Below are 17,325 nucleotides of genomic sequence, written 5' to 3'. Positions count from 1 at the left end.
ACTAACATTAAATCCAGGTGATATAAAGGCTAAGGAAGCAATCTCCATATTAAAATCCCAATTCGATATGCTGATTTCTGACCAGGTAGCCACCAGTTTATTATATGCAAAACACAATACTTTCTGCAATGCAAATAAACCCGGCAGGTGGTTGGCTTACCAGATTAGGAAAAAAAGAAAAAATCGAAACGTATCCAAATTGCGTTATAGAGGGAAGGAGGAGATTCAAAAGGCATTTCGAGAATTTTATACAGAACTGTACAAGGAGGACAAAATTAGGGGTTTAGACATAGATAAATATTTAGATAAAGAGAAAATCCCCCTAGTTAGAGAAGAATACAGGCAAAAGTTGAACCAACCAATAACCTCTGGGGAAATCCTGCAGGTAATCAAACAACTAAAGTTAGGGAAAGCACCAAGTACAGATGGTTTAACAGCGGTTTATTATAAAAACTTACAGTTAGAAATGGTAGAACCTCTTAGAGAATTATTTAATAAAATTCAATCGGAAGGTAAAGTGCCCCCATCATGGAAGACAGCGTTTATATCGTTGATACCCAAAGAAGATCAAGATACTACCCAGCCAAAAAATTATAGACCTATCTCATTACTTAATGTAGATTATAAAATTTTTACTAAAGTATTAGCAAATAGGTTAATGGTGGTTATTCAACAATTGATACATACCGACCAAACAGGCTTTATACAGGGGAGGCAGATGAAGAGCAATGTTAGATTAATCATTAATGCTTTAGAATACTTGGGAAAGAATAATCAAATCCCTGCCGCACTCATATTTTTGGATGCTGAGAAGGCCTTTGATCGAGTTAATTGGCAATTCCTGTTGAAGATATTGCAAAAAATGCAGATAGGAGATAGTCTTTTACGGTCAATTGTTGCAATATATCAGCAGCAAACAGCCCAAATCATAGTCAATGGAAGTTTAACAGACTCCTTTCAAATTGAAAAAGGTACAAGACAGGGCTGTTCTTTGTCCCCACTATTGTTCATTATAACTTTGGAAGTATTGCTGAATTAAATACGGGGCCTGGATGGTTTAAAAGGGATCAAGATTAGACAGCAAGAATACAGAGTCCGCGCCTTCGCGGATGATCTGGTCATAATATTGGAACAACCGCAGGAATCCAGTACGATCTTAATGAATACAATTAATCAATATGGTCAAGTCTCTGGCTTTAAAATAAATTTAGGAAAAACTAAAATATTAGCCATAAATATGGATACTAAACAAAAGGAAGAATTAGGAGCGATGCTAGGATGTGAGGTAGTTAAGAAAGTCAAATACCTTGGAGTTAATATTCTAAGTTCAAATGGGAAATTATACAAGCATAATTATGAACCACTTTGGCATAGTATACAGACGGAGATGAAAAGGTGGGAGAAATTGCATCTATCCTTGCTGGGTAGGATAGCGGCAGTAAAAATGAACATCTTACCAAAATTTTTATTTCTTTTTCAAATGTTACCAATACTTAAAAGAGATGCGAATCTTTTAGAATGGCAGAAGGGTATCAACAAATTTGTATGGGCAGGAAAGAAGCCGAGGGTAAAGATGAAAATAATGCAAGATGTACGTGAAAGAGGAGGATTGAAATTACCCAATTTAAAATTATATTATGATGCAGTGGCATTATCTGCAATCAGTGATTGGACCCATTTAACCAATGATAGAATATTGAATATCGAGGGACATGATTTGGTATATGGTTGGCATGCTTATTTATTATTCAACAAAAAATTAGATAAGAATTTTAAAAATCATATTCTAAGAAATGCTTTATTGCGGGTCTGGAAAAAATATCAACACAGACTAAACGATAAGCTGCCCATGTGGGCAATTCCTAGACATGCAATTCAAAATATGAATATAGAACAAAAACACGATAGAACCACTTACAGACAACTTCTCACTTCAGAAGGGGGGGTGTTACAATTAAAATCTTTAGAGACACTTAAAGAGGAGAAGGTAGTTCAGACATGGTTTCAGTATGGCCAATTACAGGCTAGGTGGAAAATAGACCAAAAAACTGGCTTTGAAACAGTTGAGGATAATTTGTTTAAACAAATAAGAGATCAAAGCTTAATGCATATAAAGAGGATATATAATGTATTAATTCAGATGGATTCCGAAACGGAACTGATTAAAGACTGTATGATAAAATGGGCACAGAATATTGAGGAACCAATAATGTTGGACACATGGGAAAGAATATGGGTAAGAAATGTGAAATTTACACAAGCACAAAACTTGAGAGAAAATTTTTATAAGATGTTTTATAGATGGCATTTAGATCCCAAAAAGCTCGCTTCTATGTATCCGAATGTACAGCCTAAATGTTGGAGATGTGGTTCCCTTGATGCTACATATTTTCATATATGGTGGACATGTCGAAAAGTTAAGGCATTTTGGATAAAACTGTGGTGGATTATGCAAAATATCTTCAAAAGAAGGATAAAATTCACCCCTCAGTTATTTTTACTAGGTATATGTACTGATTTTACAGCAGTAGAGACTAATTTGGTTCTGTACCTAATAACTGCAGCAAGACTGTTGGTGGCGCAATACTGGAAGAAGGAAGACGTACCTACAACTCAAGAATGGACTTTGAAAGTTATAAACTTAGCCGAGATGGCAAAAATCTCAGCATACCTTAAAGACCACTCAAACGAGAGATATAAACGAGACTGGAAAAAATGAATTGACTATACACAAAGCAAATATGGGACTAAGAAATTCCAGATAGCATATGCTTAAGATTAGTAATAACTTAAACTGTTTAAAGTTTGGGTAACAGTAAGAAGCTGAGTTCAACGCAGAGATCCTTTCGATCCTTTTCTTCTGCTTTGTTTTTAAGATACCTTAGACTGTGTTTGTTAAAAAGCTATACCGTGTACGGGCTCTGGGAAGTCGGGGGGAGGGAAGGGAGGTGGGGTTTTAGGGGGAGGGGGGAGGGGGGAAATATAATATGTCTTAGATCTCAAAGCACATGATTGCACTTGTATACTGTGGCTTTTTAATGTTAGTGTAAAAATAGGACAAGCTGAATATATTGATAGACAATAGAAATACACCGAAGGGAGGAGTAGAGTGAAAGAAGAAAGAGGGGTAGTGAGGGTGGGAGAGAGGATTGGAGGTAGGAGGAGAAGGAAGGGAGGGAATGTATTGGGAGAGAGGAGCGATAGAGGGGGAGGGGAAGTAGGTAGTAGAGGGGAATGTTGGAAGGAAGAATGTAAGTTGGAGGGGGTGAAAGAGGGTGTATGGTGGGTCAAGGTGGCATATTGGGTTTGTATTTTGGGGGGTATGGTCTATGAAAGCGAGGGCTGTGTTTATTATTCAATGTTATATGCCCCGGTCATGCACAGTATACATGTGATTGTATGAAATGAAATGGAAATGGAAATAAACGTATTTTAAAAAAAACAAAACGAGAAGGTGAAGATCTTGTGGGACTTTCGAATACAGATGGATCGTCATTTGGAACACAACATGCCAGATATCATAGTTTTAGAGTGCTGAAGCGTACAGTTTATTTATATTTCTGTACCAGGAGATGCCAGAGTTGAAGAAGAACTGGAAAAAATCACGAAATATTGCGACCTGGCAATCAAAACTACACAGCTATGGATGAAACATGTAACAGTGATATCCATTGTCATTGGGGCACTTGTCCAAGAATTTTACAAAACACATAAAGAAATTGCAGCTTCCTGCAATAAAATTAGCAGAACTGCAAAAAAGTGTGCTACTAGGAACAACATATATTTTAAGAAGATACTTGGTTAACACCTAAGACGCTGGCAGCAACCCTTATCAACTATTAGTACCAGTCAATAGTATTTGTGACACATCTTTAAATGTTCAGTTGACTGAGTTTCATGTTTAATGAATAAAAGAAATAATAATAACAATAATGTTTACTTATCCATTTTAACATACCTCCCTTTATATCATTGATCCTTTCCTTATTTTTCCCTGTTTCTAAGTCCTGTTTTTATCAACTAACCATTGATAAAATAAATCCCAGGTCAAAAAGTATTCAGTTTCTTCTTTTTCCTTAATTGTGTTAGCCTTTCCATTTCTGCACATTCTAATATTTTTTAATCACATTTTCATCTCTAGGGATCTCTTCACTTTTCCATTGTTGTGCCAAATACAATTCTAGCTGCAGTCAATGCATGTAAAATCAGATATACATTCCCCTTACTGTACTTATCCAGTAAAATGCCCAACAAAAATATTTCTGGTTTCAGATCAATATGTTGCTTTACAATTTTTTCAAACCATGTATGTATTTTTGTCCAGTATTTCTTTGCTTTTGGGCATGTCCACCACATAAGATAGTATAAACTAGGTATCTGATAGCATTTCCAACATTTTGCGGCCATATCCTTAAAAATCTTTGCTAACCTAAATATTTCATTTATATGCAGTTGACATCCTTAATTTATAATCTCTGTCCCATAGTTTCTGCCATTTATCTAACTCAATTGGATAACCAAAATTTTTAGTCCCATACTATCATTGTCTCCTTTACTTGCTCAGCTTCCATCTTGATACTTAACAAATTGCTATATTTTTTAATTAGTTTTTCATCTATCCCTGTTAATATCTGATCTAATTCTGTTAGTTCTTTATAGAAACCATACTTTTAGCATCCTTCTCATATCGGGATTGTATCTGCACTTGTGGCCACGTTATATCAATCCCTTGACCACTTAGTTCCTGTTTAGTTTTAAGTTCCCCCTTTTCATTCAGAATGTCTTTATATCTATTAATATTTTCCATATCAATAACATTTGGATGAATCAATGCCTCCATTGTGGAGAGCCAGACTGGTATTTTCAAATAGTGATGTTCTTTAATTTTCTCCCATAATAATAATGTGTTTCTAATGTAATGTCTTTGGAAATTCTTATGTATTTTGTTTTTTTTCCATACCATAAAAAGCATGCCAGCCCAATTGGAGATCATGTCCCTCTGAAGTCAACAATCCTTTGTGCCTCAAACCAATCCATTCTTTTATCCAAGGTAAGCACCAAAGCCTGATAGTACAGTTCCCAACCTGGCAGCCCAACCCCCCCCTCTGTTTTTAGAATCTTGCAATATTTTCAAACTTATCCTTGCTTTTTTCCCTCGCCAAATATATCTTAATATTGTTTTATTTAATTCTTCAAAGTATTTTTCCCAGTTTTATTTGTATTGTTTGAAAAAAATATAATAATCTCGGCAAGATATTCAATTTTATAGTAGCTATTCTTCCCAACGACAGTTCCAGATTTTTCCAGTTCTCCAAATCTGTTTTGATTTGTTGCACCAGTTTATAGTAGTTATCTTCTTTAATAGTTACACACCTTGCCATTAGTTGAATTCCTAAATATTTAACTTTCTTGACTATCTGAATGCCTATCCTCTTCATTAGCTCTTTTTTCTGTGTATCTGTATATTTAAGTTTTCATTATTTATTTTCAGTCCTGCAACTTCACCATATTATCTATTTTTAAAATTATTTTGGGTCCAGTTTCTTGTGGATCTTACAGGATAAAAAACAAATCATCTGTAAATGCCTGTAACATATTTTTCTTTTTTTATTTCCATACTTTTAATTTCTATGTCTTGTCTAATATTTATGTTTAACACTTCCAATGTCAATATAAATAGTAAAGGGGATAGTGGACATCCTTGTCTTGTGCCTTTTTTTAATATATTAAAGTTCTCTGTCGTATCTCCATTTACCATCACCTTTGTTATTTGCTTGTGATATATTGCCTTGATCATTCTTTATTTTTTCATTAAGATTAAAGATTGTTTTCTTAACTGTGAAAGCATAAAATAAATTAAATTTATTTAAAAAATAACCAAAGCTACTGGATTCTGAATCCAATTTTCCTTCATTCCTCAGTTCAGCTTAACTGATGACAACTGACCACTTTAATTCTTTGGAAAAAAAACATGAAGGCCCTCCACTCATGCTACATGTGTTCTCACAGACTGGGATGGATGTTTGGATGGGACCATGAGGAGACAGGTATTCTGTGCCAGATACAAGCGTGTTTTCATCTGCTGAGGGCTGCACTTCTCTGGATGTATTTTGGGGCTGCTGAGAGATATGCTCAGCTGGTCAAAGGGATCACCTCATGGGGTGGCAAGGGATAAGGGTGGTAGTTGATAGCAAAATAGGGAATAATTTTTCCTAATCTTTCTCAGACACGTTAAGTTTACCTGTTGGCTTATAGATATACAAATTCTAAGCATGATAGTAAATTAGATATTTTTACAGTGTGCAATTTAAAACAAACGTTAGGGTTTTTTTTTTTAATCAAAGAGGTAAACCCACTCGTGGCCTTTCATTTGCTGAAATTCTTTCTTTTCCTTTCTTTTCTCATTTTGAAAAATCTTGCTGCGTTCACAATTATACATCTCATGTTGTAAGACAAAAGAAAATATTCTATTAAAAATTTGTCAGATACTTACTTACAAACTCTTCCCAGAATATGTGGTAGATACAGAAAGTAGAATCCTCAATCTGGCAAGATTTTATCTATAGTCACAAAATAATAAAGAATTCAGCTTGGAAGAATCATCACTGAATCATCATCATTCTTGGCTTTAGGCCTAACAGAAGATCACTTGGAAACTGCAGCTGGCTGCGCATTCGTCCATGAAACACAACTGCTTGAGACTTGCAAGGCTTACCTGTTCACCTCTGGGGAAAAATTCAAGGTGTTGGTTGTCATCTTTGACTTGTGCTATTAGATTGCAGAAGGGACTTCATCCCTCTTCTAAAGAATGTTAGCTACAATGTGTTGGCAGTCTTTTTTTTAATCACTGCCTCCATTCTCTGAAATAGTCTCAAGATTTGACTTGCCCCAACCTTATTGGGATTTAGGAAGGCAAACAAAACCTGGCTAGGACTTGGAAGGAATTGATTTAGAACATGGAAGATAGAATAACATAGTTGGAAGGGATTTTTGAGGTCTTCTAGTCCAGCCCCCTGCTCAAGCAGGAGACCCTAGATCATTTCACACAAGTGGCTGTCCAGTCTCTTCTTGAAATTCTCCAGCCCCTTCAACTTCTAAAGGCAAGTTGTTCCACTGGTTAATTGTTCTGATCTCCTCACAAACAGCAACAACATAAGCAAAGCTGTGGTTATGGCCTGGTGAGCTCAAGGATGAATTGTGCAGTTGGAAGATGCTTTAGAAGTCATTTAGTCTAAGCAGCCTGATCACTGAAATGTTTGGCAAATTAAGTTTTTTATATGGCAAATATGACTTTTGGGGGCTAACCAACTTAAAATCATACAAACAAATAAGAGCAAAACCAAAGGCAACATAATACAGCATCAGAAAAGACCAACAACTTGGAATCACTTTACCCCAAAGTTTTGCAAAGCATCCCCAAAGGGAAAAGCAGCACAAACTTTCTTGCCACTTGCCTAATTTCATTACAACAGCAGCTTCAGGCTCCTTAAAATAGGTCATTAAAAAAAGAATAAAACAAACAGGATTTTCTTCAAAATAACTCCTGACCTTGTTTCAGATGACCACACAATAAACCAGACTGAGAACTACACCAATTAAGACTGCAACTAACACCCCCCCCCCCCAAGATGGGCATTAAAAGACATTGAAGAAGGCAAGAATCAACACATACACACATATAGCCTCCAAGGGTGAATTAAGGAGGGATAATGGTCCCTCAGACTGTTGGGAGGGCCGGACTATAGTTTGAAAAAAACATGAACAAATTTCTATGAACACTGCACATCTCTTCATTTGTATTGCAAAAAAATATGAAAGAAGACAATATCTAAAATGAAGAACAATTTTAACCAACATAAATATATTACTAATTCAATGGAAAGTGTGGGCCTGCTTATTTGGGATTACAGGGCTAAAGGTCTTTTAAGCCTCGAGGAGAATTCACAAATTTATTTGCTTTTTGCCACACTTGGGCATGTGGAGATACACAGATGAATATCTACCAAAATTGTTCAGCAACCAATTTAGTTGATGTACTTTATATATGGGAAGAATCAAAGCAGTGGGTGAATTTTCCTTCAGGCATTATACTGCAGTTGCATTTGAATTAGTGTTAGCCAACTTCAGCTGATTTTGAAAAAGCTAGGAGATGTCCCCCACCCACCCACCCACTCACTTTTAAAGCGCTACTTTAAAAGCAGCCCCTTCCCATTGGCCCTGGATCACATGGCTGTGAAAAACATCTGAAAGGTTGTTTTTAAAGACTTTTAAAGCACCTTTTTACAAGCTGGCAGCTGCTTTTCATCCCACAACTCCATGGGCCAGATACTTTGCATTGGCAGGCTGTATCCAGTTTGCCGGCTGTAGTTTGAGGATGCCTAGTCTAGTGCAACCTCCTCAGCAGGAGATCCAACACCATTTCTGACAGATGGCAGTCCAGTCTCTTCTTGAAAGCTTCCAATGACTTGAAGCTTGAAATAAAGGCATGGATATAGTATGGAACCTTATGGTCAGCTGTAGATGTCAGAGAATGTGTCAAAAGTGTGATCCCAGGAATTAAATATAGCCCCAGGCTGGATTGTATCCCTGGATTAGATACCACTCAGGCTGGGCCTGTCCTTGTGGCAGAATTCCATGGGCAGAATTCCGGACTTAGATGCTTTTTGTGTGATGCACTATACACAGTCCAGCACTGCTGCTATTCTGTTATCAAAGACTGAAATATCAGGGATTAATATACTGAGTTTTAAACCCCTGTATGGATTGGAATGCATCAGTACCAGTTGATACAGCCTGGGATGGTATTTATTTCCTGGGATCACACTTTTGACTCACATTCCCTTTGACATGTACAGCTGACCATAAAGGTTCTATGCTATATCCATGCCTTTATTTTTTTTTCTATGCATTTTGCTGGTTTCCATTTATTGTTCCAACAGCCCAAGATCCTCTTAATCTTAAACTTATTTTCTACTTGTCTCTATTTTGTGCTGGTTATTGACCAAATAAAGATTACTTGTAGTTTAAACTAGATACTGTCTTCTAATGAACCAAAGATGACTTCAAAGAAAAATATTGGGTCCATCTGCAAATGAAATAAATCATATTTCCTAACTCATCTAAGTCATTTAGTAATAAATTGCAGACCGACAACAGATTCCTGCAGCATGCCACCTGACGCTTCCTTCCAGCCTGATGCAGAGCCACTGATGTTAGGATAATAATTTATTAAATTTATATGGTGACTCTCAGCAACTTTATAAATGGTTTACCAAGGGCTAAAAACATTTAATCAAGAAAACATTTTTCAAAAGCGTTGTGAGTCATTACCTATGTCACGCCCCACTCCATTCCATAATTAGGAAAGAAGACCAAGAGACTCCATGGGTTGGAAATCCAAAGTACTTTTACTAATTATAAATGGTAAGCGAGCAGTAGTGAAGCAAGATCTGAATAATATGGCACGAAAGCAATTGATATATGGCAAAGCCCGTTCCCCCCCTTAGGATCAAAGCTCCAGTCCAATCATAAGTCCTTCAAATGTCAGGTGTGAGATAACTTCAAAAAGACAGGCCAAGATGGAATGTGAAGGCCGTTGATGCATAAACCCCAACGACTGGAACATCCTAGAACATTCCTGCAGCAGACCTCCAGCACATCAATTAAAACCCTCCCACATACACGCCCCCCCCCTCCCGTTTCATGGCAGCTGAAGCAGCAGCAAAGCAGAAGCTGACAACCTACTTCCCAAGGCTAAGGGAGAGTGACTGGCCCAAGGTCTCCCACCTGGCTTTGTGCCTAAGGGAGGACTAGAACTCACCGTCTCCCGGTTTCTAGCCTGGTGCCTTAACTATTGCGCCAAATGGGCTCTCCACATCGACTGCCCCTGAGGCCAAATCTGAGCCCTTCAGTACCATTTCGCTACAGACTACCAATCCAGTAAATGAGAGCCAGTTTAAGGCATCGTCAGCGTACAGACTGGGAGGCCGCGAGTTCTAGTCCTCCCTCAGGCAGAGCTGGGAGACCTTGGGCCAGCCAGTCACTCACTTTCCGCCCTAGGAAGGAGGCAATGGCAAAGCACTTCTGAAAAACCCTGAATGGGAGGAAAACATGCCAGTCAATGGAAAAGGCGTAGGGAGACGTCCGGGGCTGGTGGGGTCTTCCTCAGCTCTCCGGCCTGTCTCCAAACGGCCAAAATCCCTTTGGGCATCCTCCGCATTTCTCCTGAGAGGGGAGGGACTTCAACTCCCAGAATTCCCCAACCAGCAGGGTGAGGAACACGGCTTGGACTTTGTTTGGACATAGGAAGGACGATTCTACTGCCCGGAAAGCGAGATATAGCGGAACCCCGGTGCTCCTTGCGCTGGGCAGCCCAATGGGCGGCCCGGTGACCGGCCCGACTCGGCTTCCCCACGTTCCCCCTTGGGCAAGCCTGGAAGAACCCACGCAAGCGCAGAAGGCCGCCAAGGAGACTCCGCACGGTGCGCACGCGCAGCTGGGTGGCCGGTGCCTTCTCGCTCGTCCCTTTCTCCGCCAGGCGCCGCTGGCTTCCCCGATGCGAGGCGCCGAGGCACGTGAGCCTGTTTGGGCCACGTGACGTGCCGCCGGCTCCCGCGGAGAGCGTGCGTGCGTGCGTGCGACGCGCCTCCGCCCCGCCTCGCGCCCGCCCCCTCCGCGCAAGAACGAGCGAGCGAGCGAGCGAGCGGCCTCCCCCTCTGGAGCTCGCCCGGCCCGCTCCGTTCCCGCCGCCGCCGCCGCCGCTCTCCCGCTCGGTTATGAGGCGCGCCCGCCGGCGCTGGAGCGCAGCTGGGTCTGTGCGGCGCGGCCGCCGCTGAGGCTTCGCCGCCTCCGCCTGGGCGGGGACCGCCTTCCCAGCCGCCGCCGCCATCACCGCCAGGATGGGCCGGGAGCCGCAGCCGGGCCGCCGCTGAGCGCGAGACGCGGAGGGAGCCGAGAGCGGCAGCGGGAGGACGACGAGGACGACGAGGAGAAGGGCCGGCGCCATGGCGGAGCAGACCTACTCCTGGTGAGCGCCGTCGCCGCCCCCGGGAGCCCCGCTGGTCGAGCCCGCTTCGAGTCTTCCCTTCTCGGCCGCCCGGAGCTGCTGAGGCGCCGCGCTCCGGGGGGGGGGCGGCCCGGGTTCCTCCGGCCTGGGAGCTTTTGTCCCCCTGAGGGAAAAGGAGCCGAGCGACCCCCCCTCCTCTCCCCGGCGCTCGGGGTGGGGACTGGGGCGTACCTGGAGGCGCCCACCTGGGGGGTCTGCGGGGGGTCTCGGTCATGGGCGCTTCCCCCCCCCCCCGATCCAGCCTCGGGGCCTGTTGTTGGCCTAAAAAGTGGCCGATTGGGGGGCGCTCAGTGGGGGGGGGTGGAAGATGGAGGAGGAGGCCTCGCGCGCGCGCCTCTGTGTGTGTGTGTGTGTGTGTGTGTGCCGTGTTGCCAGAGAGGCTTGGGAACCCCGCTGGGTGAACATCTGATAAAAGTCCGGGATGCTGCAGCCGTCTCCTCTCTCCGGCCTTGGAGCAGCAGAGCATCCCACCTGCAGGCGCCTCGCGCCGGGCTGCTCCCCGAGTCCCTCCGTTGCCTCTCTGGGCAACGGCTGGGCAGCCTCCGAGGTGCCTCCTTGCTCTTCCGCCAGGAACAGGTTGGTTTGTGTGGAGAGGCTGAGCGGTGGATGAAGGCCGTTTTCGGAGGGGAAAGGGATTAATCACAGAGCGGGGCTTTCTTATTGTCATGCTGATGGGGCTCCTGGCCAGTTGTCTAGTTGTGGGGGAGACTTTGCTTTGCTTGTGTGATGGGTGGGGAATAAAAGGGGAGCTGCTGCAGCTTTGCCCATGCCTCACAATGGCTGTTCTCCCTGAAATCTGCAATTGTGAGAAGAGGCAGCCCTGTGCTTTCTGTTAATGCCTTCTTAGGATGAACTCTTGCAGAGGCATGATTCATACTACAGTTCACACTCTAAGCCATAAGGTAGCTTAATTTTATTATTTATTTACTGATCTTACAGACTGCTATAGTCCAACAAATTCCCAGTGGTTTAGAATATTTAGAATATTCCTGTTAAAAGATCAAATTTGGATAAATGGCACAACAATTGATAAAACAGTAGGTATATATTTTGATGATTGGATCCTGTAAACCCAAGCATTGTACTTTGTAAATGATGGTATATTGTTTAGTGTAATGTGTGGAAACTGCTAAGATCTAGTGGGGTCTATTTGAAAGTGAATGGACATAATATTACACCATGTTTTTAAGTAAGGTTGGGAATTTGGTATTCCTATATAAGATTCTCACACAAAGCAGTAAATGGAAAAGTATGAATGGCTATTGTCTTAAGTGGTGTTCTTTCATATTCCTTTGGTGATCTTTTTGTAAGGTTAGAATCAGTTATTTGGTTAGAGCCATTTTGGCCCAGTGGTTAAGGATAGAAACCTGGAGATTGGGAGTTGTAGTCCTGCTTTAGGCATGGAAACTGAGTGACTTGGGGCCAGCTGCTCTTTTAGCCCAACTCACCTCACAGGGATGTTGTGGGAAAAATAGGTGGAGGAAAGATTATTAGGTATGTTTGCTGCCTTAGTTATTGATAAAAATAAATAAATTAAACTGATGTCACATGTCTGAAAATTAGTGCAATGTAGGCTTAATTCCAAAGTTGGATGCTTGTGAGGCAGTGATACCACTGACCTGAGTATAACTGTTAGAGTTAATCATAGTTAAATTGAGATAACTAAATACTTGATATTTGACTTGAAATATTATGTTTTGGCCATTACATACCAATTAAAATGACCTGTAGCTAACATCCTAATTGAGATTTCAGTCCTAAATTCCCATGTTAACTAATGGCATTTGTTCTTCGACTGAGGAGAATATTTGTGTATCAGGGTTCAAATGAGGGGCCCTTGGGGCTGAACTTCTTTTCTTGCAGATGTCTAGCTAACATCATCAGGTGATTCAAACAAGCAACCAAGCACAGGGAGCACTAAGGTTCCCTCATTTGTTCTTCTTGTATCTGATTCTTGGAGAACTGCCTGAGCAAGTCCCTGTGGTTTTCTTGGCAAGTTTTTTTCAGAAGTGATTTGCCATTGCCTCCTTCCTAGGGCTGAGAGAAAGTGCCCAAGGTCACCCACACAACTTTGTGTCCAAGGCAGGACTAGGAATCATGGACTCCTGGTTTCCTGCCTGATGCTTTCACCACTACCCCAAATCGGTTCTCAGTTGATAAATTAAAAAATATATTGTCACAACAATATCCACTTGGAAATTCGTAAAGAGTTATTCTGTTTCTGTCTACAGTTGACATCTTTTTGTGAAAACTCAAAAATCATTAACTCCAGGTTTTAAAAGGATGTAGGGAGGAGGCAGGATTGGCTGGCCTATAGTATTCTTTCTAAGTAAATGATAAAAAGCATTATTGAAGAGGCAGTAAAAGTTTGCTCTAAAAAACCAACATGGCTTCTACGAAGAAGTCAGCAAGCATGTAGACTGGTTATAGTCAATAGATAGGGCGTTGGTACTTACCTGATACGCCTCTTCTCATAGTGGGGGGAGGAGTATCCAGAATGGGTTGACCTTATCCTCTCGTGATTGGTTTGAGTCAGATAAGCTCTTTGGGCTCCGCCCCCTGGAAGTGAGCCTGCCCAGTTTTATGACGAAGAGCTCTCCGACTCGTTGCATCATTCGCTCCAGACTCTTGATTCAGTTTTTTTGCTTTTATTGTCTTCAACATCAATAATTAAATAACAATATAAACAATGAACATAACACTTAGTTGTACAAGCATAGTCAGGGAAGGACTGGATACTCCTCCCCCCACTATGAGAAGAGGCGTATCAGGTAAGTACCAACGCCCTTTCTCCATAGTGAGAGGGGAGGAGTATCCAGAATGGGACGTACCAAAGCCTGCACGTCCCTAGGGAGGGAGATCCCTGAGGCCATATGTCCCCCACTCAGGCCTGTTGAGGCACGGGTCCTGCCCTGTGAACCGCCTGCAACACCCTGCGGCCGAACGAGGCCTCTGCCGAGGCAAAGGAGTCCAACTTATAGTTCCTAACAAAGGGAGAGGGGGATGCCCACGTGGCTGCCCTGCAGATTTCGGCCAGGGATGCTTGTGTGGCCCAGGCCGTGGATGTGGCTGCACTCCGTGTGGAGTGGGCTGTGATATGATTTGGTGTCTGTAACCCCTGCGATTGGTAAGCAGTGGCAATGCAGGTTCGCAGCCACCTGCCGATAGTGGTGGAAGTTACCTTATTACCCAGGGATCCTGGTTGGAAGGAGACAAACAGGGCTTCGGATTTCCTGTTTGGCCTGGTTCTCCTGAGGTAATCCTCAGAGCCCTCCTAACGTCCAGAGTGTGCCACTTCCTCTCCAATGGGTGAGAAGGGTCTGGACAGAAGTTGGGCAAAATCAGTTCCTGGGCTCGATGGAAGCAGGAGCACACCTTGGGAATGAAGGATGGATCCCGCCGTAACACCACCCTATCTTGGTGGAAGACACAGAGATCCTCCCTGGTGGACAGCGCCTGCAGTTCGGATATCCGCCTGGCGGAAGTGATGGCCACCAGGAAAGCCACCTTCAGGGTCAGGAACTTAAGGGAAACTGTTTGTAATGGCTCAAATGGGGCGCCCGTTAGAGCGTCCAATACCCTGTGTAAATCCCAGGAAGGGTACCTGTGTACCATAGGTGGTCTGAGGTTGGAGGCCCCCTTAAGGAATTGCCTGACCATGGGGTGGTGTGTCAGGCTCTGATTTCTGCCACACAGGAGAACTGATGAGATGGCTGAGACCTGTCTCCTAATTGTGTTAGGAGCTAACCCTCTATCCAGGCCCGCCTGGAGGAAGTCCGGAACCTGAGGCACCGTAGCCTGGATGGGGTTGAACCCCCGGGAGTTGCACCAAGAGTCAAAGGCCCGCCACGTGGAGCCATAGATGCGCTCTGTGGAGGGCCTGCGGGCGGCCTGGATAGTCCTATCACCCTGGGGGAGAAGAGGTCTTTCCTCCGGATGCTCCGCTCCACCGCCAAGCGGTCAACTGGCTGCAGCTTCCGCTCCAAGTTGACCCCTTGGTCCGGTTGAGCCAGCCGGCTCTGATGAACCCACCCCTGCTGTATGTTCTGCCCTCAGCGAATGTTGTCTAAATTCATAGGCTATCTGAGGTGCTTCTGCGATCTCTCATAGTCGGGCATCCCATTCTGAGTTTGTGGTGGGTTCTGGCATGGGGACCAGCCTGTCTGACCCTTTTTTTTTTCTTTTTCTTTTTCTTTTTCCCCCGGGTGCTATGATTCTATGGCTAGGATTAGCGCAGAGATATTCAGAATGTAAACACAGACGGAGTTTAATGGGCGGCCACTAGAGTGTGTGTAAAGATGGAGTGAGGGGAGCTAAGGCTCACAATAAAGGCCTGCCACAAAGGTAAATTAATAATAATAACAACAAGAACCACAACCACAATAATAATAATGAAATAGAATAAAATACAAAAGGGGGCATCTTCCCGCCTGATAAAACCAAGAAAGATTAAGGAAACGATTGGTCCCTTGCTGGGAGAAGTGGCCCGAAGGTGACAAGCAGCAGGGGTAAGCCGAACTATTAACTCGTGCTTGGCATCTGTCTTTACCCGAAGGGATAAACAATCCAACCTATCAAGAACAGCATCCCAAATTCAGATTAGGAACCCAAGATGAGATAGGGAAGAAATGGTAGCCTGTCTATCTTAGGCAAGGTCCAATTCCCAGGACCGGGTGGGTTACACCTTTTGGCCCTTTGCTGCCTCCCTCGCTCGGCTAATGCCTCTGCGATAGTCTCTCACCTTTGTAGGTCTCCTCAAGTGGTGGTTGTTGTCCTGCCGGCCTCCTGAGCTGCTGGGGGCCGCCATCTTGGACCACGTGGCTTCAAGATGGCCCCCGGCTCCAAATTCAAAAGGCTCCTCTTTGCTGGAGCACATGGAAATGGCTTTTGCCTTTGCAGGCTTGCCATGCGGCTGCCGCTCATCTCCCGCAGCTGTTTTAGAGCCTTTCCGGCTCTCACCTTGTCCACTGGTGATAGCTGCCAGCACAGGTTTTCCTTTTTAAAAACCCTCGTGGCTGAGGGGAGCGGAGGAGCGCTTCTGCTCCTGAGAAGCCTCTCATCAAGGGCTGCCTCTAGGAGGCATGTGTGCCCGGTTCTCCTGCTTGCCCGGCAACGGTCCTCACAGAGTGACTCCACCTCACTCAATGGCCAGGGCAGTGTGCCGCCCCAGAGGGCTTGTGGCAATCCGGTCGTTGCAGGAGGAGGCTGTGTGTGATGAAGGGAGGCAGGGTTCGCCGGGTCCAAGTTTATTTTCTTTAATCCTTTGTAAATTACTGGAGGTCTGGAGAGGTGCAACCTTTCCCTTGATTGGGGTGAGTCAAATCTCCAGCTCTTACAAGCCTCAGCTGTTAGGGCTGCCTGCTAGAGGCTTTTGCCCGACCTCCTGGTTAGGGCTGCCTGCTAGAGGCTTTTGCCCTTCCTTCTGCTGCCCGGCCAAGCTCCTCACTGAGAGTCTTCGGATGTCCTCAGTGTCCAGGGCAGCCTGCCGCCCCAGGGGGGCTAGTGGCAGTCCCAATCCTGCAGGAGGAGTGAAGCAGGGAGGCAAAACTCGACAGGTCCAAATGAATTTTCCTTTAGATCCTAGTAAATTCCTGGAGCTCTCGAATGAGCAACTTCTCACGATCGATTTGAGTCAGAAAACTGGGCAGGCTCACTTCCAGGGGGCGGAGCCCAAAGAGCTTATCTGACTCAAACCAGAGAGAATGTATATTTGATATTTCAAAAAGCTTTTGTTGGTTTCCCTCATCCAAAGCTCTTATAAAATCTTAAAACCATACAATAAAAGAGCAGGTCCTGCCGTAGATGTTCAAAATGGGCACAGTATTTGGACAGTTACCTTTAATTTATTTGGACTTAGAATCGAGTAGAGAATTGGCCAATTTGCCAGTAGTATCAGTTGTAAAATCAAAAGAAGACTCTGGGAACTTCAAAAGGATCTCTCCAAAGTGGATGAATAATGAAAGATGCGGTTCCCATTGCAAAAAGTGTCTGGCACATTTTTTTTCTCAAAAATTTCACATGTGTACAATGATGGGATCCAAACTAGTGATGAGTGACAAGGAAAAGGTTCTTGAAGACAGACATAGTAATTATTAGCCAGAAGTATTATGGGTACTTTGAAAAAGTTAAGTTCCAACCAAAAATTAACTAGCCACTATAATATGATTGGACCACACTTGGAATGTTACATGCAACCCTGGTCATCATCATACTTGAAAAACGGGCTATTTTATCAAGGGAAAAAAGACAACAAAGGCATC

General features: G+C 43.5%; 1 protein-coding gene across 3 annotated transcripts in view; it reads left to right on the top strand.

Moving 5' to 3' along the window:
* SPPL3 (signal peptide peptidase like 3) overlaps positions 1–17,325 on the top strand; it is a 171,844-nt gene that overhangs the window by 31,431 nt on the left and 123,088 nt on the right. For 2 of the 3 annotated variants that reach the window (XM_032230089.1, XM_032230088.1), the window contains exons 2-3: positions 4,970–5,050; positions 5,922–6,047. Coding sequence is in view for 1 of the 3 variants with exons in the window: in XM_032230087.1 (XP_032085978.1) it covers positions 11,004–11,026 (23 nt within the window). In the remaining 2 variants the exon portion in view is untranslated. Of the gene's footprint in view, positions 1–4,969; positions 5,051–5,921; positions 6,048–10,669; positions 11,027–17,325 lie in introns of those variants that run through there. The other variant, XM_032230087.1, reaches the window with a different exon arrangement.

Source organism: Thamnophis elegans, chromosome 13 (genome assembly GCF_009769535.1).
Source record: "Thamnophis elegans isolate rThaEle1 chromosome 13, rThaEle1.pri, whole genome shotgun sequence".
NCBI classification, from domain to species: Eukaryota; Metazoa; Chordata; class Lepidosauria; order Squamata; family Colubridae; genus Thamnophis; species Thamnophis elegans.
The sequence above is the reverse complement of the archived record's forward strand: the minus strand, read 5'-3'. Positions and strand labels throughout refer to the sequence as shown.